At 37.9% G+C, this 26,481-nt stretch overlaps 1 protein-coding gene across 6 annotated transcripts in view; it reads left to right on the forward strand.

The window, feature by feature from the left end:
- The first annotated feature begins 5,405 nt into the window (after positions 1-5,405).
- GOLGA4 (golgin A4) overlaps positions 5,406-26,481 on the forward strand; it is a 71,726-nt gene continuing 50,650 nt past the window's right edge. For 4 of the 6 annotated variants that reach the window (XM_077786168.2, XM_077786178.2, XM_077786173.2 and 1 more), the window contains exons 1-3: positions 5,406-5,622; positions 11,379-11,474; positions 21,271-21,369. In XM_077786168.2, the coding sequence (XP_077642294.2) occupies positions 5,548-5,622; positions 11,379-11,474; positions 21,271-21,369 (270 nt within the window). In that variant the 5' untranslated portion in view covers positions 5,406-5,547. The remainder of the gene's footprint in view (positions 5,623-11,378; positions 11,475-21,270; positions 21,370-26,481) is intronic. The other 2 variants (XM_085570853.1, XM_085570856.1) reach the window with 2 other exon arrangements.

Consider the following 26,481-nt stretch of genomic DNA (forward strand, 5'->3'; position numbering starts at 1 on the left):
AAAACCAGCCAGTTCCTCTGCTGTGAAGCACCTCTGTCTTTCTCTTTTTTGATCAAGGTCCCTGGCCATATAGATTTGTTTGGGTGAGGGTATGGAAAGGAGGGGAATGTTTGGGGGTTTTTTGTTTATATTGTGATTACAGAAATAAGGATGAAAGTACTCAAGTGAGCATCTTCTGCTAACTAATTTAAAGTCAAACTCATTGCTAGCATTACTGTTGATAAAAACGGTTCCTGGTTTACAGCATCATTAGATCCATTTTTGTGGCATTTAGAGTTTTTAACATACAATTAAAGTAAAATAGAATTTAAGAGAAAGGTTCTGACACTCTAGAGAAAGCAGAAAGGAAATACCATTTAATGAGGTAGTGATAAAATTAAGAATTTTGTTTTAGGAAAGTCAGACTCTTGCAAGGTCAAATCATGCCACTCAATTTTAAATATCTTGATCTCTTATATTCCCATTCATATAAAAAAATATCTCTTGAGTGAGGCAGTTTACTGCAGTGGTTCTTATTGGTTTATCTTTAGTGACTGAGCTTGCACTCTGTACTTTTCGAAATACAGGTATGTGGCATGAAATGTGATCTCAACTCTCCCATTAAAACAGAGAAGTTCTATTCCCTCACAAGGTGCAAAGCAGCGATGCCTATTATCTTTTCTTCTCTCTGAAGTGACTTAATTCCTCTTGTCTTCTCAGTGTGAACAATTTCAGCCCTTATGGTACTTTTCAGCATTTTCAGACAGTGCTCTTGCTCTTTTCACAGCCTTGTGCATTTTGAACATGTTCACAAATCTGACTTCTCCCTCATTCTCCCTCTGTCCTTTGTTTTACTTGTACTGAGTTCGGGCCAATATCTGGGCAGGTGAATATATGAATTCATAAATAAACAGCATGGACTGTTTGCTATGAACTCAGGCATGTGCTAAAGAAATGTTGTATTTGGTATCCAGTAATTTACTTTGAGCAACCTATACTTTGTACAGAGAAGGATTATACAGCTGACAGAGAAACTTCAGGTTTTGTTTGTTGCTTGACTTGAATGGTGTTAAACTCCTCTCTCGTTGTTGGTATGGTTTTGCATTTGTAATTCTGACAGTGACTGCAGAGGCATAATCTCCTGGAACAGTGTCATCTGGTGGTGATTTTAAGTCACAACATCTAAATAGAAAAGTAAAATTAGCAATCAGATCCGGCTAGAAAAATGCTCTGATTATCTCTTTTATTTAGATTAAAGCTTTTAGAGCTTGTTCAAATCACAGCACTATAATGAATTCACTTTGCACAACTGCTTCTCGTTCTGTAGGCTGCAGGTATAATGAGTTGCCACAATTTTCACAGGTAATTTGTAACATTTGTATTGAAGTAAAAACCAAAATGCTTCCAAACTGAAACTGATTACCTGTGCAACGGTGCAAGATACACTCCCTGACTACTTTAACATCAACAATAGTATTCTGATTTTTATGAGTAGGAGTAGAAACTGCAAATATTACTAAATGCAACATTCTGAAAACTGCGTGTAAAGAACAGTAGTTTGTACATAAGCTCTGGAGAGTAACTCCTGTTACATGATCAGTGTCCTTTATTCAGAGCTTTTTAAACTCTATTAGCAGTTCTTGTTAATTTATTTTAAAGTAATTCTCTCAATGTCAAATATTATCCAGGTGGAATAATAGGAATATTCAACAGTGTTTTCATAGCATAATGATGAAGTAAAGAAAAATTCAAACATGGAAAATCTCCTTCCCAAAAAATATGAACCAACATTAAAAAGTTACCAGAAATGTTACATATGTTATGTTACACTTTTCTATATCTTTTAATATTTGTGTTGGATAACTGGATTGAAAGAACTAGCTGCTAGCACATTCATATGTCTGTCCTAAAGTATTTGGATTTGAATGTGTGGGAAAGTGTATTGAAAGCCATATTCATCATTTATGCCCATGGCTTTTTTGTGACTTCCAGAAAGCTACAATTTTAGATAGCATTTAAAAAATTATATTAGATTGGCTAAAGACTTTATGCATCAGTAGGCTGAAGGCGAAAGACTTCAGCCATCAGTAGGAACTAAGATATTTCAGATAGTGTCAATACTTCCAGTAACAGAATTGCTTGTTATCTGAACTTGAAGAAGCACTCAGTGGGATTACTTGAGTTTAAAGTTAAGCAAATTGCTCAGCAAAGAGCAATCTGAATGTTTGTGAGCAATCTGAAATAACTTGCAACATAAAACTGTCCAGCTCCTGACTGTCTATATCTCCCTTGCAGCACCTCTAGTTCTCAGGGGAAACTCAGCACAGTAAATAAGCAGAAATTACTTGTTCTTTTTCTGACTGAACATGCCAAAATGACTAAGAAGATGGTCTCACAAGCACTAACAAAAGCTAACAAAAGGCAAGGAATGAGATGGCAGGCATGTGTGAGCTGGTGTTGCTGATGATTAGAAAAATCTAGACTAGCATGAGAATAGTCTTTTACTCTATACCCTTTCCCAAAGAAATACCTTAATGACTGCTATAAGCTGAATTTAAGCAGACCTTTATTCTTAATTATCTACCATAACCAGTGCCTTTTGCAAGTATACATTTATCTGTTGCAGACAATACCATGATGTCATATTTCTCTTTTTAAATCTGTTAACTGGTGTATTTAAAGAATATAAAAAAGGAGGGGCATATATTCACATTTAACTACTTCTTTTAATTTTACAAATAAATCTGCTAGGATCAGATCAACCCTTTAGAAATAAGGTATCATGCAGTTAAGGATGGAATTTTGACATTCTGTGTGTAAGAATGTAGTTTGAGACATTTTCTCCAGGACTTCTGTAGGGTTTAGAATAAACGCTTTTTATGTTTCAATAGGTTTCAATCAAACTTGCTCAGATGCTAAAACATTTAAATCCCATTTAGAAGGCTTATGATAAGAGTTTTGCAGAGTTATCATACATATCTTCAGAATTTGGATACTGCTGCTTAATGTGGGATTCCACTTTGTATTGTTGGAGCACTACTAGACACATAGCTATGTATCACAAAAGATACCAATTCAGGAGCACAAAAATTCACATTGAATTTTTTAAAATGCACCAATCTATATATGATAAAATAATATATATAAATGATATTTAATCTCTTTCTAAAATGCAGGTTAGGCACCTACTGTGAAGAACAGGAGATGATTAAGTATCTTGAAATTTACACAACAAAAGACCTCGCTGTAGTAAAAAAAGTCCCCTAGAAAATATCCAATTATCATATTATTACCAGATTAGTATTATTGCAACCCATTATCAGTTGCAACTAATAAATCACCCTTAACCTTTTTCTGTAGTAATTAAGAATTAAGTGTAGGAAAAATGACTTATTTTTTCATAGTTTCTCATCTCAGATTTGTTCTATTCCACAGAGCCTTTAGTCCTACAAAAACATCAGTACATGGGAAACATTCACAACATACCATTTCAAGCTTTAAGTTTTCCACGGAAATAATACAGAGTCTCTTTTGTGTTGTACACATTTTATGAATGAATTCAAAAAGCTGCACTTTTCTATTTGATAACTACAGGAGCTAGTGTCCTTTCAATTATGCATCTGTCCATCAAATTCACATATTACATCTAGTGACTTAGGTTTAAATCAGAAGAGTTATCTGAACAGAAAAAGAGAATATGAGCTAGCATTTGTAATAGAAAACGTAGGTATGAGACGGTAGTGGATTTATTAGGTTATTGAAAGTTGTTAAAGGGTTTCCCAATACATTCACCAGGCAATGCTCCTCTCATTTGATAATCTCTGAATTTTACCACCATGCTGCTACATGTCATATTTAGAGGAAACAGAAGCTACCTCACTGAAGTAGAAAATGTTTAATTTTTATGGATGCAATAAACTTAATTGCTCATTTAATCTTATTTCCTTATGGACTGCTATTCAGATAGTTTTGTCCTTTTAGTCCTGGTGACTTTTTCCTGTAACTCTGTTTCAACCTACAGGAAAGATACTCTACAAATTTTCAAGATACTTATCTGGCTATTACAGCTTGTAGGTTCAGATTAACTTTTTTCCAGGTGTTTGAAGTCAACAGTTGTTGTCACCAAAAATCAGTAGTGTGCAAGTCACCAGTGTCATCTGAAGTATGCATAGTAGTCTTAACAGGAACACACAAAAGGGTCACTACCAATCACAGTTTATCTACAACTAAACAGATTGCTAAAAAGTTTTTTGTTTAAAAAAAAAGTGTTGGTTTTTTTTGCTACATCAAACAAACATAAAATATGTTTGTTTAATGTAGCAAAAAAACCTAGGAAAACCGGTTTATTTTTGCTGTAGATTTATCTTTATTATTTTTTTTTTTAGTCAGTGTAAAACAAATGGGAAAATAATTTCCTAACCACTTTTTTCCCCTCTCAAATTACTTCGAGATTTCAGGAGCGTACTTCAGTGTAAACCTTTCTGGGCATTTGTGATTACTGCATACAGCCTTCCTAGTGGGAAGCTTTACAGAAGAACGCGTGGTTCATCTTTTCTTGCCAACAGCACCATGTATTTTTCAGCCTTCATACAATGTCAGTGCCAACACGGTAAGTTTCAAAACAGCCCGCTGTTGGAGAATGAATGCTGGCTACTGCTGACAGCGCTCTGCATCTACATTCGCAGCGCTGAGCACACACGCACAAACGCCATCCAACAAGGGACCTAAAGCCAGAGGTTTTAATCTTGAGCAGCCAAGAACATTTCTGCCATAGCTTCGTGGAGACAGTGGTGACAACAGGAGCAGCAAACACTGCTTTTCCACCGTCAGTGGTACTTTAGCTGTAACAGTGTATCTCAGGTTTACAAACAGAAGGCTACTCAAAAGAAAAACGTGGCGACTTTATTATTAGCAGATAGGTTACCAAGCAGCTTCAAAAAGCAGCTATTGCGCATTTTTAGTCGGAAACTTCTACAAGCCTTAGAACCGAACACCTTTTGGTAACTTTGCTGTCCGGTTCTTCGGCCTGTGAAAGCTCGTCCTCGACAGCGCCGCTGGCTCCGGAGGAGTGACGCGAGCACTGACGGACGCTCCGGGTGAGCATTCAGCACGCCCAGCGCCTCCGTGCCGGGGTTTGCGCTACGGCATCGATCGGCTGCGGCGGCGGAAAGGAGCAGCGCGGCGGCAGCTTCTGCAGAAGCGGTCACTCCTCCGCCTGCTACATTTCCCAGGACGGCACCGCCTCCCTGGCTCGCCGGGAGAGACGGAGCAAGTGAGGCCAGGCAATGCCCGGCTACACGTCCGCCGGGGCGGCGGGCGGAGTAGCGCCGGGCTTGCCTGCGGAAGTTTGTGCCTCGGCGCGCACCGTGCGGGCCGGAGCGCTGGGCTCCACGTTGGCTGCGCAGGCGCAGCGGGGGCGGCTGGCCGTGCCCCGCGGCGGGGCCCGAGGGCGGAGCGCGGCCGTTCCGCGGCGCGGGGAGCTCGCCGCCGCCGGTGCCCGGGCGCCCCTCGCCGCCGGAGCAGACGGCCCAGACGCCGTCGCCGCATGCCCTTCTCCCTCCCGCCACCATGTTCAAGAAACTGAAGCAGAAGATCAGCGAGGAGCAGGTGCTGCCGCGCGGGGCGAGCGCAGTCCCACCGCAGGTACGGCGAGGAGGGGGCGCTGGGAGGGGACGTGTCCGCCGCAGCTCGTGGCGGCCGTGGCGGCCTTTCACCCGGCGGCACGGCCGCGCTTCGCCCGGGGCGGCCCCGCCGCCTTGCGGACCGGCCCCGCCGCCTTGCGGACCGGCCCCGCCGCCGCAGCCGTGGCCTGGCCGAGCCGAGACTCCGGGTGGCAGGAATCGCTGCCCGCGTCGCTGTCAGCGCCGGGCGGCTCCGCTGGAACTTCGTCATCTAAGCTTGTTTTTACGGGTCTTCCTCCTGCCAGAAACCGTGCTTCGTTTTGTCCACTCCACAAAAGCTGTCTTGTGGGAGAATGTAAAAACCGTCTCTTGCCTGAACGTCGAACGGCGTGAAACAGAAATGGGTTTCTTCCTTAGCGTTTAAAGTAATGATACTTTCACGTGTAGTGAATAACAATCCAGCATTGAGTTCCCTAGTTACCCTTTTCCCTCATTTTAATACTTGTTCTTTCAGTTCTGTACGTCCCTTCTGTTAACATCTCTTAGAGGGCTGGTTTGCTTACCTCATTCTTATTCTTACCTTATTCTTGCATTTTTTCTTAACTGTAGATTAATTGAGAATATAGTATAAATCTGAGAACAGGCATTTATTTATTTGTTCTAGTCATAATTTAATTGGCCATTTTCCTCTTGCATGTGCTTACATTACCTTCACTAAGTTATTATAAATGTATTCTAGTGAAGGCTGTTTTTAAGTGATAATAATATTCACACTAGATAGGACATGTGTGCAGAGTATCTGTCTAAGTGAAATTGGCCAAAAAAGAGTTGTGATGATTTAATGCATGTGTCAAAGCAGAATAAACTCTCTCTTTGCAAATTTTGGCTAAAAAGACTTCAGCGAGTTATCTTCCTTTTGGCAAAGTCTGCTGATAATGTCTGCCTGTGTCTCATTGCTAGGTTAAGTATCCTGTGTATCTTGGAATCTAAAAGCATAAAAACTAATATAAACTCTGAATCCTGTGAATGTTAAGCTACAGACAGCTTATTTTACAAATAGATGATTAGTTGGCTGGGCTTGATCTGAGTATAATTTGAACCACTGGGAGATTTGGTGCTGCATAGTCTCAGTATTAGACCATGGTTTCAAAACTGCTGACAGTTATGTTCTATTCTTTGAATCACTCATTTGTGAAATAGAGGTAAGATTTTTTGAAATTGATCTATTGTGAAGTTTTATGTAGCTTGCTGTCTTACTTTAAGGCCTTCCATAGTATTAAATCTGTACCTTCTCTAGTTAGGGAAGTGTGTTTGTGTTAGTTACAGTTTAGAGTGCTGTCTTAATTGCCATATGTGGTAAGCTATCAGTGCAGTGTAAAAGAGATTGATCTTCAGAATTTACTATTTTCAATGTGCAGCAGCTAAATTATGATACCTTTCACACAGCATTGTAATCCACTTAGTTCAGGATACTCAGTGCATGTGTTCAAGAGTTAGTACTTTCTGAAAACCATTCTACTGAATAAATATGGACTTACATGCAAATATATACACCCAGCAACATAATATACTTTAGTCTTTATCTGGCTCTTGAAAAATTAACGTTGAAAAATACCCTGAAACCTGATACGAGAGCTTATAATAAATTATATCTAGTCTATAAACCTAGTCTGTTGTACTGTCGACAGAGCAAATTATGTAACTCAAGGGTTGACATAAATGGAAAGGCAGAAGCAAGAAATTACAACATATTTTTATTTTCATATAAAACAGTTGTCTTGCAATGTTTCTTACTCTTTGGTTGCTCTCAAGTAATGTTAGGGGGAAATAGTTAAATTAGATCTTAGAAGTAAATTAAGTTTGTCTTCTCACTTCTTGTATCATTTGAAAACAGAGTCTCTGAAGGAAGAAGTGAGAATTTGAGGCTTATAAAATATACTGTAGTCTTGCAAAAAGTGTGTGATATGCTTTTTTCCTTTGCTTTTATTCAGATCAGTAATTCAGATCCTTAAAATGCATTCCTTCCTGTCAAAACCTTTTCAGACCAATTTTTCCTAACTCTTACAATTTCTTAGTTTATGAAACTTGTGTTTGCATTAATTTTTGCTCTTTTCTTTCCTACACCCTGTTGTAGAGAGGCTTCACTCACTATGCTCTATACTGTCTATGCTCTACTCATATCCCTTACTTTGAGACCTAGAACTTCACATTTGTACTTCAGTTTGTAGTGTCCAATACTAAATTTACTACCTTAAGACTGGTGTAAACCTGGAGGTAAAATTTCTCAAGTATAACTTGAGAAATATAACCTTTTTTGAGGAGGTGTTTGTAGCCCTTCCTCTTTCATATGAATGGTTAGCTGGATGATGTAATCTGTTAAATTGAGAATGCCTGTCCCTCACAGTCTGAGGAACAGATCTCTTTCTGATGGCTGACAGGGTGGAAAAAAGCGCTATTGCAATTACAGTGTCTTAAACTGCTGCTTGTCCAAGGCTGTCACCTGACAAATAGGGATGAATTAAAATGGAGACAGTACTTTCTTTGCCTCAGTTTTTAATAGTACTGACATACCTTGGTCTGCCTGGTCCTGAGTCAGAGGACCATGACTGCAGGAACATTGACTTCCCATTTGTGAACACAGAAATTTTAACAGACAAGTTATGTCAGTTGAATGCATGTTTATAATTTCGTGGGGCCTATGGGATTCAACCCAGGGTACTAAAGGAGCTAGCAGATGTTATGGTAGGACTGCTCTCAATCATCCTGTCAATCTGGGGAGATCCCTGCTGACTGTGAGCTAGCCAGCATTATTCCAGGTTACCGGAAGGGCATGAGTGAATATGCAGGAAGCTACAGAGTTAACCTCAGGACCTGGAAAAATTATTAAGAAAGTCATACTGTATGCTGTTGAAAGACATTTAAAGAACAGTGTAATCATCACACAGTCAATGTGGGTTTACAAAGGGAGAATCCAGTTTAAAAAACCTGCAGTAAATTCACCTGCCTGGTAGACAAAGGGAAGGTGGTGGATGTAGTTTTTTGGGGTACTGTAAAGGCTTTTGTTACTGTTCTTCCCAGTATTCTTCCAGACAAGTTTTCCAACAGTGGGATGGGCAGGTATGCAGTGTACTGGGCAGAGAATTCGTTGAAGAGCAGGGCTCAAATTATTGCAGCAAACAAGACATCTGGCTGGTGACCAGTTACCAGTGGTGCTCCTCAGGGCTCAGGTCTAGAGGCAGCTCTGTTCAGTCTCTTTATCAGTGATCTGGAGGCTGCAGTTCAATGGCACAGATAGTCAGGTGATGATACCAAACTGGGAAGTGCTACTGACTCTCCCATGGGACAAGAGAGATCTGGACAGACTGCAGTATTGGGCGATCACCAGCAGCATGAAACTGAACAAAACCAACCAAATGTTGGATTCTGCACCTGGATGGAGTAATCTCAGACACAAGTCTGAGCTGGGAGAGGAGTGGCTGGAGAGCAGCCCTGCAGAAAAGGGTTTGGGAGTGCTGGTTGGCAGGAAGCTCAATGGGATCAGCAGTGTGTGTGCCCTGGCAGCCAAGGGGCCAAACCTCATCCTAGGGTGCATCAAACACAGCATCACCAGCCAGCCAAGAGTGGTGATTATCCCACTGAATTCAGCACTGGTGCAGCCTCACCTTGAGTACTGTGTGCAGTTCTGGGCCCCACCATTTAAAATGATGTGAAGGTCCTTGAGCATGTCTTGAGAAAGGCACCAAAGCAGGGGAAGGGGCTGGCAGGAATGTGCTCTGGGGAGCGCTGAGGGTGCTGGGCTTGTCTGGTTTGGAGAGGAGGAGGCCGAGGAGTGACCTCACTGCTCTCTACAGCTTCCAGAGGAGGAGAAGTAGAGAGGGAGGTGCTGAGCTCTTCTCCATGGTACACAGAACCAGAACATGCAAGAGTAACTCAAACAGTGTCTGTCATGGGAGATTAGGACTTAACATGAGGAAACACTTCTTTACGTAGAGGGTGGCCAAAACATGGAATAGGCTTCCTGGAGAGCTGGTTAGTGCCTTCCTCACCCTTGCCGGTCAGTGCTGAAGAGGCATTTGGACAGTGCTCTTAAAGCCATGCTTTAACTTTTAGTCAGTCCTGAGCTGGTCAGGAAGTTGAACCCTTCCAATTTAACTGTACCATGCTGTTTCAGCTCTTTCTGTTTTTGTGTAAGATCAATTAAAATTTGTGCTGCAAAGCTTAGTGCCACTGAAATGACTGTAAATTGACAAGAAGTCTGAATGCAGCAGTGAGAACTGTAGAACCATTAAGGGCAGGGCGAAGAAATGTGTTCATACTGCTTCTAAGCAGTGACAAAGTGTCCTTGAATGCATCTGGCCCTCACCAAACAGAAGGAAATTGATTTTCAAATAATCTTTAAAACCCTGGCATTAGATTGAGGGTAGAAATAAAAGAAGAGTAGGCTGTCAGCATGAGTAGATTGGGTTTTTTTACAAACCTTATGAATGCTTTGATATGATTATTTTCAACAATACATAAGGCTTTCATGGTGAATAGCTATTTGGTACTAGGTAAGCTGTTTGACTTTTGGGTAGTGTTTTCAATTTAGGACATTGGTCTACCTCTTCAGACCTGTAACTATGACTGATTTTAGAATAATTTTGTTATAAAAAAGAATAAATATAGCTACCACTCCTGGTTCCAGCAGAGTTCAGCTGATAGACATTTCAAGAAGAGGTAGGGTCAAAACATGCATGTGCCTGCCTTATATCCTGGGTTAAGTACCCAGGGCCCTTCCCCCAGGTGGAACTTCTGGTCATCTGACCGCTCTGGGCTGGGATTTGGGCTTCAGGGGCAGAGTATGGCACATTTACTCTGGTGTGCCGGGTATTGGCAGCCACTGCAAGACTGGGATACAGGTCCAGAGGGGTGGGATATGTGCAGGAGGGCATCACCTCATCAAAGCAAAGCCTGACCTTCCTCTTCCTCCCACCACATGCCTGAAATATTTTGAGTCCACAATCCTTCCAACCTTTCACAATACTTAATGAGAAATCTTGCTAATTACTTTCCTTTGTATAGGTCTGCTTGTTGGTCCTTTACTACTCATTACATTTATACTGAAATTTTATATTTGAAATTTTGCTTTTGATAGGATTTGATGAGGCTGGCCAGGTAGTTTGAGTTAGTGTGACTTTTTAGAACTTCAATTTGAATGAAATTTTAAAATTTCTGTGAATAGATGTTTAGTTCTGATAGGAGCAACAAGTACATATTGACATCAGAAAAATAAAGCAATTTATTTTGTCTTTCAAATTGTTTAATTGTTTAGATTCAATGTTGTAAATATTACAAAATTAACATTTATAATTTTTCTTAGTGTAATTTTTGTTGTTAATTTTCTAAGTTCTTGATCAGATTCCATTGCACTTGTAAATGTTTGAATCCCTAAATCAAATCCCTAAGTCAAATCACTAAACTTAAGGAACTGTAATATTTAATATGTTCCTAAAATATTAGGAGGCTTGTTTTTCAAATATGGTCCAAGAGGACCATAGTTGGAAATAATAAAAATAACCCATTTTATTGTTTGTTCTTGTGGCTGATTCATGACACATTTTGCTCTGGGGACTTTTTAGTAAGGTAGGACTTGTCACAGACAGTTGCTTTCTTTAAAAGGCACTAAACTAGTCTTCACTGTGATGATATAGTTAGTAATTCTTGAAGTAAATTATGACACAGAATAATTAGTTCTGGAGTTAATAGTATTACTTGTTGATATACATGATCTCTCTGTAGGTCCCTTCCAAATCCCCTCCGTCAACTGGCAACAGAATCCGGACAACTTCATTTACAGATCAGAATCATGAAAGCACTGTGACGCCAGACAAAGAGGTCAGTTGAGAACTGTTTTTCTCTGCTTTTCAGCTTAAAAAACCTAAATTTAGGTCCTTCATTAAGTTTTTTTTTTAATTATTTCTCAATCTCACTATTTTCTGTGTATTTATAGATATGAATTGTCTGTTTTTTAGGTTAAATACCTAAGTGTTTAATAGTAATAAAACAGATCTTTAAGTAGTGATTAACCCCAGATTAAGAAATGCTTTAAGTCTTCAGGTCTTAAAAATCTTACTCCTGAACTGAACTCAGTGAGGTAGTGGGACAGAGGATATATTCAGAGAGACTGACTTTGTTTTTGTCCCACTTTTGATTAAAAAGCTAGGTGAATCCAGGTAATTTGAGGTGGGTGATCCAAAAAGTTTATACAGAACATTTGTGATTGTTTCTAATAGTGCCAGTAATAAGTATCAGACTCAAAGTTATTTCCCCCACCCCACTTCCTTTCTCCTCTGTTCCCAAACTTAAAACCAACCCAGTCCCCCTCACCTCCTCTCCCCCAAAATACCACTGAACAACAAACTAAACTGAGTCTAAATTATCAGTCATAAAATATCATTAAAATTATTATCAGAATGATGGATAACCTTGACTTGCATAGTAAAGCAAATGAAGAAGATAATGTGCACTTACCTTGTTTCATATTAAGTACTATAGCTCTTTTAAAGCGACTTGATTAAAAAAAAAGAAACAAGTACAAATAAACAAAACATTTTCCTGACTTAGTGAGCATGGACATAGGCTGGTAGCATAAAGGAGGATGGTTCTGTGATTCTGTGAACTTTTTCAGAGGAAATGTTGTGTCCTTGTCAGAAAATTTAGTTGCTTTGTTTTGCCACAAAAAGAGATGTGTTTTCTTGCAGTGGAACAATCCACTATAATTTTAACACCATAATTTCTTCATGAGATAATCAGCTATACCTGAAATTTGCAATAGATTTCATTATGAATGCTATCAGTGATTACAGCTTGGCAGTTTGCTTCCTGCATTAATAGAAATTTAAGGGAAAGTACTTCATGAATTTAGTTTGTATTTTGGAATTTTTAAGAAATGCTTATTTTTTCTATTGTGATATATATATATATACATATATATGTATATATATATACATATATATATATATATATATATATATATATATATATATACACACATATATATAATATGTGTGTGTGTGTGTATACATTTGTAATGAATTCCCTCTCCCCTTGGAAAAAGATTTTCTGTTAACTGGTGCTCCAGAATGTTAGCAAGCAGTGTCACCCAGGATAAATTACTAGGTTTTTCAGTAAGGAGAGTTTTCTGCTCTTAATACAGGGTATAGAAGTAGCATATTGCCACATGAGAACTACTACTATGGCCTAGAAGGAGTGAGTTGTTACTGAGAGGTGATTCCCGTGTTTTTTTGTTTTTATTTATTTATTTATTGTATAATATGCAAAATAACTGATTCGGCCAAGGTTTTCTTCATGATTTCTATTGAAAACTACATTTACTTCATTAGATATGTGTTGTCCCCAGCAAACTTCATTTCCAGAGTGCTGTTCCAGACAAACAGGAGAAGCAAAAGATTCTTTATAGCACATGCCAAGTAGCATTGGAAGAACATTAATCTCTAAATAGACTGGTTAGACTGGAATGACCAGAGAGGCAGAAGGAGAAATAAGAGTGGAAACAGAGGTACTAAAGTACCATCAGATTTGCAGTTATCCTTTGTCTTAGGGGAGCTGCCATAACAGATTTACTTGTGAAACACATCCTTTAATTAGAAATTCAAGAAGTAGTGAGGTCCTAAGGGGATAAAAATCTCTTTTTTTTTTTTTTTTTTTTTTTTTGTTTTTTTTGTAAGGGCTGGTTTTACATGAAACTGAATATTTTACAAAAAATTAAGTTTAAATGATTAAAACAAGAAATCTAATTTGTCCAAAAATTTCTTATAAATGTTGGAAGTATGATTAAAAGCAAATTGTCTTGGAACTCTGTTGGATTAGATTTTCATAAAATTCAGTTCAGCAGCAGTATACAAGGCTTAAATAAGATGCAGATATTGCATATTGTCACTGAAAATATATGCCCTGATTATATGAATGCATTTTGTCTTTTGGAGGGTATTTTTTGTGGTGTTCTCATTTGACTAGGCAGTTGTTTTATGTGCAGATATCAGTGGCATTACAGTGAAATGTTGGACAATGTTTAATACACTGAAAATATTTGGTCGAAGAGTGTTGCATGCTAAAACATTTTTGCAGTACAGGAATAATTGCTAAGTGAATGCTAAGCAATATTAGTGTTTCATAATTTTTTTGTATATTTTGTGTCCTCTTCTATGAGCTATGTTTTAGTATGTCTTTAAATAGATCAGTTTTTTATATTTTAACTTCCGTAGTATTAAAGTTACAAGTGGTTTTGGTTTATTCTCGGAATATTTTTATAATAAAAATAATTTCAGAATTAGTTACAGTTGTAAATTACATCATTAGTCTGATAAAATAATTTTAATAAAATATATGTGCCAACATTCTTGGTTTGTACTCTACAATGAGAAGATTTAAAAAATTCTTTAATATTTCAAAATTCCAAGATGCTATCAGTTTAAAATAAACCTACAACTTGTATGCTCTATTTATGTAATACCAGGTACGTTTCTTTTTCATGCCAGCTTTCCTCTTTAGCTTGTATTTTATTTGAAATGTGAATCTCCCATAGCAGACTATAGAAACCTCAAATTTTTTTAATGTATAGGAAAGGGCAGGCATCTTGACTAGTTCTGTATTCTGTTACTGCAAGTATCTTGTAAAACATGATCACATTGTGAGGTAAAACTACTTCTGCAGAACTTTATCAGACAATTTGTATATCCATTGCTTTCTGATTTGGTATGCTGCTGTTTGAAACAGCCCTAGATTATTAAAATATACTTACTTAGTGTGTTCATTCTTTTCTACGGAAAAATAGTGTTCAGTTTTCAAACTGTTACCACATTGACATTTGAACAGAGTTTGAGGTGAAATACATAAATTGTATTCACTATAGCTCTTGTAAGTTAAAAATGTACTTTTTGTTCTACAATATACTTGTTTACAAGTGTACAAGGCCCTACTGCAGAAGATAACAAAGCTAGCGCTAGTTTGCTATCAGCAAAGCAAGCAGCTGATAGATTGCTGTGGGTGACCTACCAGTCATGCATCCAAATGTCACTGATATCCTAATGAGTGTTATGGAAGTGACAGCAGAGCACAATATATATATATAGCACTTAGACCTAAAGATACTTAGCCAAGGTACTTTTTGGTCTAATTTTAATGGTATATAGTGACTGTGTTATTAAATTAGTTGAAATGCTTCTTTAATATTAGCTATTACTAAAACACGACAAGTAAAGCTGAAATAATACTCCTTCGGTACCTACTCTTATCTTTTCTGTACTCATATACTTTATCTGAAGTAGTTTTAAATAGCTGTTGCCATGCAAAGATGTTAGTGGTTCAGATATATCTGTATTTTTTTCCTTTCTGATATTTAGGACTAATTTTTGGAGGCTGCATAGGCTAGTTTGAATTTAAACTACTTTTATTGTATATTGTATATCAGAAAAGACCTATTTGATTTCTGTACTTTGGCTTTCTGAAAGTGCATTTCAGCTTTCCTGGATTTTTGGGACTTTATTGCAGAGAGAAACTCTTGAAATTTTAGTTCTTCAGTTTTTCCTATTCCCTTAGGACAAATAACGAAATTTATTTATATATTTTACTCTGGGGAATGACTTCAACTTGAGTAAGAGTTGAAACAAAACCTTTACCTGATAGTTGACATCTGGCTACTTGAACTAGATGAAGAAATGGTGGCTTTTCACTTAGACAAGTTGTGTAGTCTCATCCTCTTCTGTCTTGCTGTGATGGTATATAACAGCAAAACTCAAGTACAGTTATTGAAGCTTTTAAGTGTTAACATACTACAGATACGTATGCTATGATGCACTTTTCTAACAAGATGTGTGAATTTTCAAATTTGCTTCATAACCGGCTAATACAAAATTTGGAACTATTGAATCTCTTTCTGAAAGGGAAGGATGATTATTTTTGGCAATCAAATATATTATACACATGTAACATGTATAATATTCACCTATTGCCATCTCCAGAGCAGTGAGAGTTGGGTCAATCTCTGATCCCTGTTAAATTTTGGGGTTTCTTTTACAGCATATTAAGGAACCTGTTTGATGTAGGAATTGCATATACTTCGACCTTTGCACCCCACTCACAAAATCCTTATGAAAGAAGATTTGAACATGTAATTCTTCAGAGGGACGAGGAATAATAATAAGAACACAGTCATTTCTGGAGTTCAGAAAGTCCTTAAAGATCAAGTAAGGCTGCTTCATTGAGGCCAAATTTGAGGACTCCAAAAACTGCTCAGAATGTTGAAAATACAAATTTGCATACATTATTTAAACAGTAACTGTATGTGTCCTTTGATAATACTGAAGGTAACGTCATCTGGTGTTTGGGTTCATCAACCATTTTACTTCATTTGCAGCTTTCTATCCAAGATAGAAACATTTGTTACTCAGTAGGATTTTACTTGCAGAAAACCAGAATAAGACTTAAATATTGTGGCAGAAGATCAGTAATGTCACAGTTTGTTAGGGAAATGTTCCTGTTTGACCACCCATGAGCTGCTCTGGCAGTCACACTTGCACCACCGCAGGCTATTGCTGTTGGGACTGAATCCCTTTCACCTCAAGGAGCTCAAATGAACTGACTCCCCACACACTCATATGGAGACAAGTTTCATGACACTCACATGTCAGACAAGTTTCCCTCACTGCCTTGATAGAAGGTTTCCCATAGCAGAGTCCTAGACTCTGCTTCCTTTAAGAATTTTTATCATGGTTCAGCAATAAAATGACAGATGGAGTTAGGTGTCTCCTTTAGGGACCCTGAACAAAGGAATGTCTGGCTTCCATTCTATGTGCCTGTTTTAATGGTGGTATTTGATTCTTTTTTCTTTTCCTCAGTTTTTAACAATAAGACAGGTTTTCCTCAGGACAATTGGTGTCCTGACCTATTAGACAGAGAATAGCCTCCCTGCAATCCAGAAACAGTTAGTGACCTAATGAGTCACTCAAAATGCTCACAAGACTGTGGGGCCAAATGGGATACTAGGGTGATGAGTGAGCTGCCATTCTTCCTCACTTATCATCAGTCTTGGCTAACTGGGGAGGTCTGAGATGATTGGAAACTAGCCAATCTGATGCCCATCCATCAGAAGGACAAAAAGGAGGCTCCAGGAAACTACAGGCCTGTCAGTCTGACCTTGGTGCCCAGCAAGGTTATGAATAGATCATCTTGAGTATAATTACAGGGTGCCAAGGGATCAGAACCAGCCAGCATGGATTTAGGATAGGCAGGCCCTACCTAACCAACCTGACGTCCTTTTATGACCAGGTGTCCCACCTGGTGGATGCAGGGAAGGCTGTGGATGTTGTCCGCTTGGACTGAGCAAAGCCTTTGACACTGTCTCCCACAGAAAATCCTGGAAAAGCTGGCAGCCCATGGTTTGGAGAGGTGCAGTCTTAGCAGGGTTAAGAACTGGCTGGATGGTTGGGCCCAGAGAGTGGTGATGAATGGTATTGCATACAGTTAGTGGCCAGTCACTAGTGATGTCTCCCAGGGATCTGTGTTTGGCCCAGTCCTGCTTGATCTTTACTGATGATCTGAATGAAGGGATTGAGTCTACCATTAACAAATTTGCAGATGACACCAAACTGGGTGTGAATCTCAATCTGCTGGAGGATAGGAGTGCTCTGCAGAGTAACCTGGCTGGATCAATGGGATGAATCCGATGATACGAGGTTTAACAAGACAAGTGCCAGGTCCTGCACTTTGGCCACAATAACCCCCTGCAGCGCTACAGGCTGGGGACAGAGAGGCTGGATGGAGGCCAGGCAGAAAGGGACCTGGGGGTACTGATTGGCAGCAACCTGAACAAGAGCCAGTAGCCTGCCCACGTGGCCAAGAAAGAGGCCTTTTCCCTTCTGTGCTTGCCTTTACTCAAGGAAGAAAGGGCGAAGCTGAGATGATTTAGAAATGTTCTTGCATCTTCATCAGAATCAGTGAAACAAAACAGAATTTTTAATTGCATTCTACTGTTTGTGTAAGCTTTTAATTATGATGGAGACACTGGAGTTGTATGTCTGCAAGTTCAAGCAGTGCTGCATCAATTTCCTTAACTGCTATATGGATTGGCATATTTTAAGCAGTGGATAATTTGGATCTCTGTGTAAAAACAGGATTGCATGTCCCTATCAGTCTACCAGGTAGTTTGAGTGAATTTTAAAAATGAACTTATGCCATTGCTTAAAGTTCTGTCATCTTACCTGTATCTTTTAGGTTTTATAATTAATATTTTGTAAAAGAATGAGTTTGTAAATTTCTGAATTTATGTCCGAACCTCCTGAACCTGGCTGCACTAACATGGTCATGGAATTCCAGGGATTACTGAAAATCTAACAATTCATAGATGCTGAACAAGCTGACAGACCATCTTTTTGGTGGTGGTGGTGGTGGGGGGGGATTAACTAGTTTGAGATCAAATAAGAATCCTTTCTAATGCAAACTTTTGGTGTACTAAATAATGCAATTAGGATTAAGCAAAGTAATGCTAGGGTGAAATGTCTCTACATAATATTTTGAGCACAAGCAGGCTGCTACTGTGAAGAGATAATTGAAATTGTCTGTGGTTCCTGAAGTTCTTGATGGTCATATTGTTAAAAGTGATTTAATTGAACTGAAAATAATATATGTTACATGTTGAAAATGTTCATTATCTTTTGGTTAATAATATATGCCTAATCCATTTATCAGTGCTTTGCAAACTGTCTTTCATCTTTGTAGTGATTTTGATTCACTAATTTAAGATCTTTCTAATTTTGAAATGTTCCCAGCTAATGCACTAAAGAATGTGATGGGTTCGGTGCTGGCCCATTACTAATATACTTAAATCTTGCTGTGAGACAGGATTAGGAGAAAAGTAAAGCAGGCTCAAAACTTTTAAAGGGGTACAAAAGAGAATTTTATTAAAAGTAACTAGAGGGAAAAAAAAAGATAAACTTTTTAGAACACTTCCTCCTTCCCTCCATAACCTTTTCTTTCTCACTGACAATGTAAATAAACTAAATGTAATATTTTTAGTCAGTTTACTACCCTTAAAAGAGTCTTTGTTAGTTCAATGAGGGAGAGAAGTCCCTCGTTAAGGTTATAGAGACTTCTCTATAAGTGGAAAAAACAGTTCTCTTGTGGCTCTCAATTTTGTTACAAATAGCAACTGGCCAGGGAACCCTGCCATTGCGAAACCTTTCCCATTTCTACAAGCTTTCCTACAGCTTGTCAATGGGCAATGTTGTCTTGTGGGGTATGGTTTTAAAGATGAGCTGTTTAAACCTCATTGTCTGTTTCTAAAATCATCTTCATCTCTGGGAACAGAGATCTTCTGGAAGCAGAGGACTGCTCTTCTTCTGTTTAAACTTCTCATGGGATTGCAGCTATTTTAACATCTGCCTATCTTAGCATGGAGGCTTTTGCTCAATATTGGTTTGAACACTTTAATCTCCTTATAGTTTCATGTATTATAAAGAAAAAAAGAGTCTTTTCTCTATAGCTTACAAGAGGATTTCAGCTCTAAAAAAAAGCATCTCCTCACTCTTCTCACCTGGACTTAACTTCTTCCTCACTGACTTCGATGTCTTTATGTTTCTCTTTTACATGCTTGTATCTTGTTCCTTTCTCTCACTGGAGAGAAGACTGAAGAACTGAAAAATTTCCATCACACCTGACCTTTTCAAATAGTCACCTGACCCCTAGTCGAGCTTGGTGCTTTAGATAGCAGCCAGGGCAAGCGACTCAAATCTAATAAGCCAGGCCAGAACTCAGCAGCAGCACGCCGGGATCAAAGTGTGAAGGTGGGGGGGCTGTGGCTTTCTCTTTCCCCCTGCCAGATGGTTGCGGGCAACTTCCACGAGGGTAAAATCCCATCACTAACCTAGAGCTGCTCCCAGGGCAGAGCAGGCTGTCAGGCTTGCTTGTATTATTGCTGCTGTATGTTTGTACACTTGTTTATATATAGTGCATGCCTTTTATTGACATAAGCCTTTTCAAGAGAAGCAAGAATTTATATCAACAATTTACATCAGCAGTTGATGAAGATTTTCTGGAACCATTATCACTTGTCAGTTTTGTCAATTTCCTTATTTTTGTATTTTCTGAAAGCTCAGAGGAGGAATAAAAGGTGGGTTTTATGTACTGGTATGAATATATATATATATACACCCATATACATACATACATATACACATACACATATATATATATACACACACGCGCACACACACATTTAGATATATATATATATGTATGTATGAGGAGCTTTTGCACATTTTATTCTTAAGAATTATACTTCTAAGAGGCAGAGAGAAGAGAACAACAAACAATGTGGTGTTGCTACCACAGTGAGTGCACAGGGCAACTGTGTTGAGGCTCTGGGGGAGTGAAGAAGATGGAGAGCATGAGAAGTGTGACCATCTTTTTTATTAGCAGCTCATTTTTGCAGTAACTTAAAAGTGAGAAATTTCAGTTTTGTTGGCAAATAGTTATTGGCAAATCTGAGGCTATTTATTGTATATGGCTCTCACAGAACATCTTACCACTTCTTGCATTTAATGAAAGGGTTTGGTGCACATAAATTCAAAGTCATGAAGCGTTTGGCAAACGTACATTCAAAGTCTTGTAGCCTTTCCGATCTTAGCTGTGAAAATCTTTCTCTCAATTTGAATTTATGAAATTAATCTGCTACAGCACTGGAATAAATGTAATCATCACCAAAAAAAAGTAATTTAAATTCCTAACTTATATTAGTATTTGATTCCTAAAAGTACTGTTTAGTAACTTTATAGAGGAGTTTGTCTCATAATTTCAGAACAATTTTGTTTTATTTAGTTTGGTTCAGTCAGCAATCAGTACAATTCCGAAATCACAAGCTGTAAGGAAGTTGAACCTTGAACGTAGGTATGTGAGTATAATCATGAGAGGAATATTTTTGTCTGTCAGTTACAGCATCCTAAATGCATTAGATTGCATTTCATTACATGTATCTGTCCAATTTTAATTCAAATTCCAGTCTCTTGGCTTCATGTTTTCACCTCTAAGAATTTATATATTTTCTTAGATATTGACTTGATAAAATGGTCAAATTCAGCTTATGATATTTTTACAAAATAGTCTGCTAGTAGTTTTAAAAAATTGTAAGGAAATTTTTAAGATGTAGACAGCATTCTAGTGTATAAAAGCATCAGATAATAAATAGTCAAAAGCAAGCATTTTAGGTTATATATAATTGAAATACTGATGGGATTTTTAGAATAATGAGTTGTTAATGAATAACTGAGAGCAAATAGGGCTCAGTGATATATGAAGACAACTCATCCACCGAAGTTAAAAAAAATTAAAATAGCAATGCCCAAAACATAATTTTTATCTTGGGCTAAACTGGGTTCTTTTAAATAGTATGCTTCTTTTGTTCTAAAGACGTTTTAATCAAAACTGTATTTTTGCTGTTCTAAAATGATCTAGTGCATATTTTCTGGTTACATCCTCCCTTTATCAATATTGGTTGTCTCATAAACTTCTGTATTGTTTTGTTATGTTTTTAATAGCATGGAAAAATTAAGTAAAATTTTGCAATTTTCCTTATTGCTCGATTTATTTTCATTTTCCTCCTTTTTGCGTTGAATAACAGCTGTTAGCTGGGATGATAGCAGAACCTGCTTTTCTGTCTGAGTATACTATCTTTGCTTTGGATCCCACCAAACAACCTAAGCCACAGAATGACGGTGTGGTGAGTCCTCCCCACCCCTCTTAGTGATGCCTTTAGCAGGTGGAGGAGAGTAATGTACTAGAAGGCAAACTTACTTGCTTGTGGCTTGTTCTCACAAAGACTTTTGCCTTAACTATCTTGTTGCTAACCATGCACTAAATTTCACAGAGGTAGTAGCTGATAGTTCCTGCCTGTTAATGCTGGTATGATGTGAATTTATTTGTAACATTAAAAAATTAACATATTTTTTCTTATACAGGCAACAATACACAAATTTAAATAACTGTTGCATGAGTTTGTATGTGTGTTGCATAGAAATTTTCTCTTCATATTTATGTATGTCTGTATGTATTTCAAGATAAACTGATAGAATTATCCATGTGGGATTGGTTATGTGTAAACTTACATGCTATTTGATGTATATGGTGAAGTGTAGCATGTAATTTACTTCTAATGGTAGCAGGACATAATTATTTCACACAGACACATAAATTAATCTACATCTAGTTGATAATCTGGCAGTTCTTGTTGTGAGGATGAATAGGCTTTTTTTAATAATTAGATTTTACTTGAAATACATGCTTCTTTGCCTGGAAATGTTGTCTTCACTATATATAAATGGAGAAGCTCAGTGAGAGGAGACAAGAAGTGAAGAAAAGGAAGCCGGCGGAGGGAGGAAGTCAGACTTCTGCTTTCTGATATAGGTACATGGAAACTGTGTTCTTATTGGCACAGGACAGGAATGGCATTTTTCACATGCTTTAGAGGCATGGCATTCCCAAGTCCATAAGTGGTTTAAAGCACAGTAGTTTTTAGAATCCCAGCTTATCGTGATACTTCATTATTACTTTGTAAGTACTCTTTTCCTGCTCGTGGTTAAAAGTGACCAGTCACTGAAAGTTATAACAGGATCAAAATTTAGCACATATACACCATAGCACAATACACTTGTGCTGGACTTGTCTCTCTCAAGCTAAACAAGATTGGACAGAAACAATGATTAAAATGGTGGTCCCTGTAAAGTGTATTCTGCCCATATTCCAGGTCCAGCAATCATTATTTAAAGATTCACTGCAATTTAAGTAACCTTTGTTATTTTTCACTATACAACAGGATTATCTCAAAAAAAATTCATTTCACATAACTGTTTGTGTGAGTGCTCCAACGTTGTCTTTATATGACCTTTTAGTATGTACTTCAGCGGCATATTTACTGGCTCACATATTTATATGCAGGTTTTCAGAAATGAAACAATTATTGTTAATGTGTTACCAGTGTGTATTAATGTTACCTGTAAAACTCATTTTGTTCTCTGGACTTCTTGAAAATTCTAGAGCAGTACTCACAATAAGAACTGGGAGAGGAAAAAATTATTGGAAAGTTTATAGAGAATAGGATAACTGATTAAAAAAAACATGTTTACAAAACCTAGATACAGTAAAAATACAGGGGATGAAAGTTTCACCATCACACACTAATGCATATTCTGCTGAAACAAAACAGTATTTTAGCTGTATATGTGATCTGAGAGTGAACGGCATAGAGAAGTGACTGCAACTGTGGATTTTTTTAGCATAGATGAAGTTAGTATAAACTCTTTACTAGCTGAGCCACAAAGGTTTTGTGCATGAAGAACATGAAAAAACAGTTAAAAATATTCTTGGACACAGTGAGTTGGTTTTTTTTAAGAAAATATAAAAGGAAAATAAGGGAAGAAAACATTAAACTCGCCTTCCTTTCTCCCTTCATAATTACTCAGTTTTGGAATACTAGAGAAAGTATTACTATTAAAAGCAGTACAATATTTCTAAATAAAAACATTTAAGCTTTCACTTGTCATGCTTGTTAATCTATTTATACCTTTAAGAAAAAAAGTATGATTTTGCATTTCAGAAATAGGGAAGTAAGTTGACACAAAAGTTATTGGAACATCCTAATGTGCTCCAGTTGAAACTGAACTCTGATTTATACATCTTCATAATAAAAAGCAACTTTTTTGTTAAAGATTGCAATTATAGCTGTCTTTGGATAGAGATATGGGTGTTATGTTCGATGAGTTTGTGGAGGAAAAGCTTTGACTGGTCTCCAGAAACCCTGATGTAACTGCTGGTTTTAAGACTTTCAAAGTGGCTGCTTGTGCTCTGTGAGTCTAATTTTGCTGACAGCTCTCTTCAGGCTTATGAAAGGTTAGGGCTTTTAAGCTTTTCAAAGCTTCTTGGATCTGTACTTATATAGCAACATCCATTCATGCTTACCATTCAGTGTGTAGATACCCAAATACAATCCTTTGCCCTAGAGCACAGTGATGTAGCCTTTCAGCAGCCAGATACCTATGGTGGTCCATTTTTTATAAGGAAGATTGCTAGTGTATCCCTTTTATTATTTATGCCAATAGAAAGTGTAACCGCAAATGTGGGTTCTTTTGTTCTCATAGATTGCATACAAAGATGCCTGCATAATGAGTAGGAAACTTTTAAAAGTGTCAGCACTAGTTTAGCTGTGAAGTTACATTTTTAAGGATCTTTTTAGGTCCTTAAATGGCAACTTTTTAAAGCATCTTCACAGAAACAAACAGCATCCATGGGTTTTATATTAATAAAAACCTTATTAAATTTAATAAATCTACCTAATCTTGTGTTTTAAAACAGATGTTAAATAGTAAATTATACTTACAAATTACATGTACAAACCCTCCAGAGTTTCCTTTAACTCTTTTTTGTGTGTATCAGAATACATGATTTTTGAAAAAAGTGTATTTAGTTTGTAAGTCACAGAATCACAGAATTAAGTAGGTTGGAAAAGACCTCTGTGATCATAGTGTCCAACCTATGACCTAACACCACCTTGCCAACTAGACATGCCACTAAGTGCCATATCCAGTCTTTTCTTAAATATTTCCAGAGATAGTAACACCACCACCTCCCTGGGCAGCCCATTCCAATGTCCAATCACTCTTTGTGATGTCTTGATAAAGTGTTTGTCTTCCTCTGTTGTCAGTCCTATAGGAGCACAGCAGATGCTTTGTAAATTATAAAGCAAAAGATTTTTTTATTTTAGTTATCTTATTATTAACTTTTCCTGTTAGGAGAAAAAACAAGAACAGGTAATGGAGCCAAGAATACAGTGTAGAAATGCTGCAGTTTAAAACCCATAAAAACTGTTAATCCACTAGAAGCAAATCCATTGCCACAGGACAGTGTTCTGAAGCAGAATACAGATTTTGTTCAAGCTAGGTGAAGTACAGTTTCCAAATCCAGACTTCTTGTATGGCTCGTTTTGTTTTGTCTGCATATGGGTAACTGCTCTGTTCTCTGGTTTCCTTAACTATTTGGATTTCTCTTTGTTGGGTGTTATTTCTGTACTACCTCAAATTTGCTGTATGTCAGATCTTTTTGAAGCTCTTTTATCATTCCTTTGCCACATTAGCATTTAGGTATGCTTATTGGCATATCCAGAGTAGAAGCTGTGAGTGTGATCATGTAGGAGATATATTTACAAGGGTGATTGTGATTGAGATTTCAGTTCTATGTACACCTTAGATTTTGGAGCTTGCATGTAACTGTCAGGGTACAGCTTGATTAAAAGTTAAGAGTTACGCTGCTCTTAGGTGAATTTACCCATATTTTGTTTGATATGGCTCAGTGTTTCACTTCTGTTGAAAAAAATCCATGTCCGAGATGGCTTCTAGCATATTCTGCTAATTCAGTTGGAGTGGATTTATACAGCAAAAAACATCTGGATTTGTGTAAGTTAGAATCATAAAATATTCTAAGTTGGACAGGACCCACAAGATCGACCCAAGTCCTACTCCTGTCCCTGCACAGTACAGCCCAAAGAATCAAACCATGTTCCTGAGAGTGTTGTCCAGTCACTTCTTGAACTCAGAGAGGCTTGATGGTGGGACCAGTTAATGTGGGGAACCTCTTCCACTGCTCAACTACCCTCTCAGTAAAGAACCTTATTCTAATATCCAACATAATCTTCCCTGACAGAGCTTCATGCCGTTCTTGAGTCCTGTCGCTGGTCACCACAGCTCCTGCCCCTCCACATCCCCTCATGAAGAAATTGTAAACTGCTCTGAGGTCTCCCCTCTGTCTCCTCCACAATGAGCAAGCTAAGTGACCTCAGCTGCTGCTTGTACAGCTTTCCCTCAAGGAGCTTCATCATCTTTATAGCCCTTCTTTGGATGCTCTCTAATAGCTTTGTATCTTATATTGTGGCACCCAAAACTGCATGCAGGACTCGAGATGAGGCTGCAGCAGAGCAGAGTGGGACAATCCCCTTCCTTGCTCAGCTGGTGATGCTGTGCCTGATGCACCCAGGACACAGTTGGCTCTCCTGGCTGCCAGGGTACTGCTGACTCATATCCAGCCAGTACCTTCAGGTCCCTTTCTGTGGTGCTACTCTCTAGTGTCCTTATAATAAAAGGAAATCAGATTTAGCAAGCAGAAGTGTCCCCTTGTGAGCCCATTACTGGTTGTGACCAAGGATTGCTCTGTCTTGAAGTTGCTTTTCAATAACTCCCAGAAAAATAATTTCCATAATTTTACCAGTTAATGAAGTGAGACTTAAGAGACCTGTAGTTTCCAGGGTTATCCTTCCTGAAAATTAGGACTGGATTAGCAAACACCTAAACATAGGACACAGGAAAGGCGGGATAGACAGAAATAGCAACAGAAATGTCTAAACTCTGTAAAAAAAAACCCAAACCAATAAAAAAACCCCTAAAACCCAAACCAAACAACCAACCAACTCCAGATTATTGTTTTTTGTTGTATTGGTTTTGTTGTTTTGGGTGAGGTTTTTAAATGTTTTTTGTGTCTTTTGTTTTCCTTTCTTTGGGAATGCAGAAGTTTTGTTAAAGATATATTTTCTGAAAGTGTAATTTTCTTTCCATGCTTGTTGGAGTTATGAACAGTTTGTTACCAGCACTACTTTTCCAGATAGTTTCTGCCCCCTCCAATGCACTGAAACAGAGAAAGATGGTGTTACAGCCAACTCTTACTCATATTGGCTGTAAATTCTAGTAATCAATTAGACTTTTCCCTGCAATAATTGTGTCTTTTTGGTGTGTCTTTTATTTGTCCATAAATGTTATATAAATAATCATTATGGCTTACTTAATTGGAGATG

This window comes from Lonchura striata, chromosome 2 (assembly GCF_050655825.1).
Source record: "Lonchura striata isolate lonStrDom1 chromosome 2, ASM5065582v1, whole genome shotgun sequence".
NCBI lineage: Eukaryota > Metazoa > Chordata > Aves > Passeriformes > Estrildidae > Lonchura > Lonchura striata.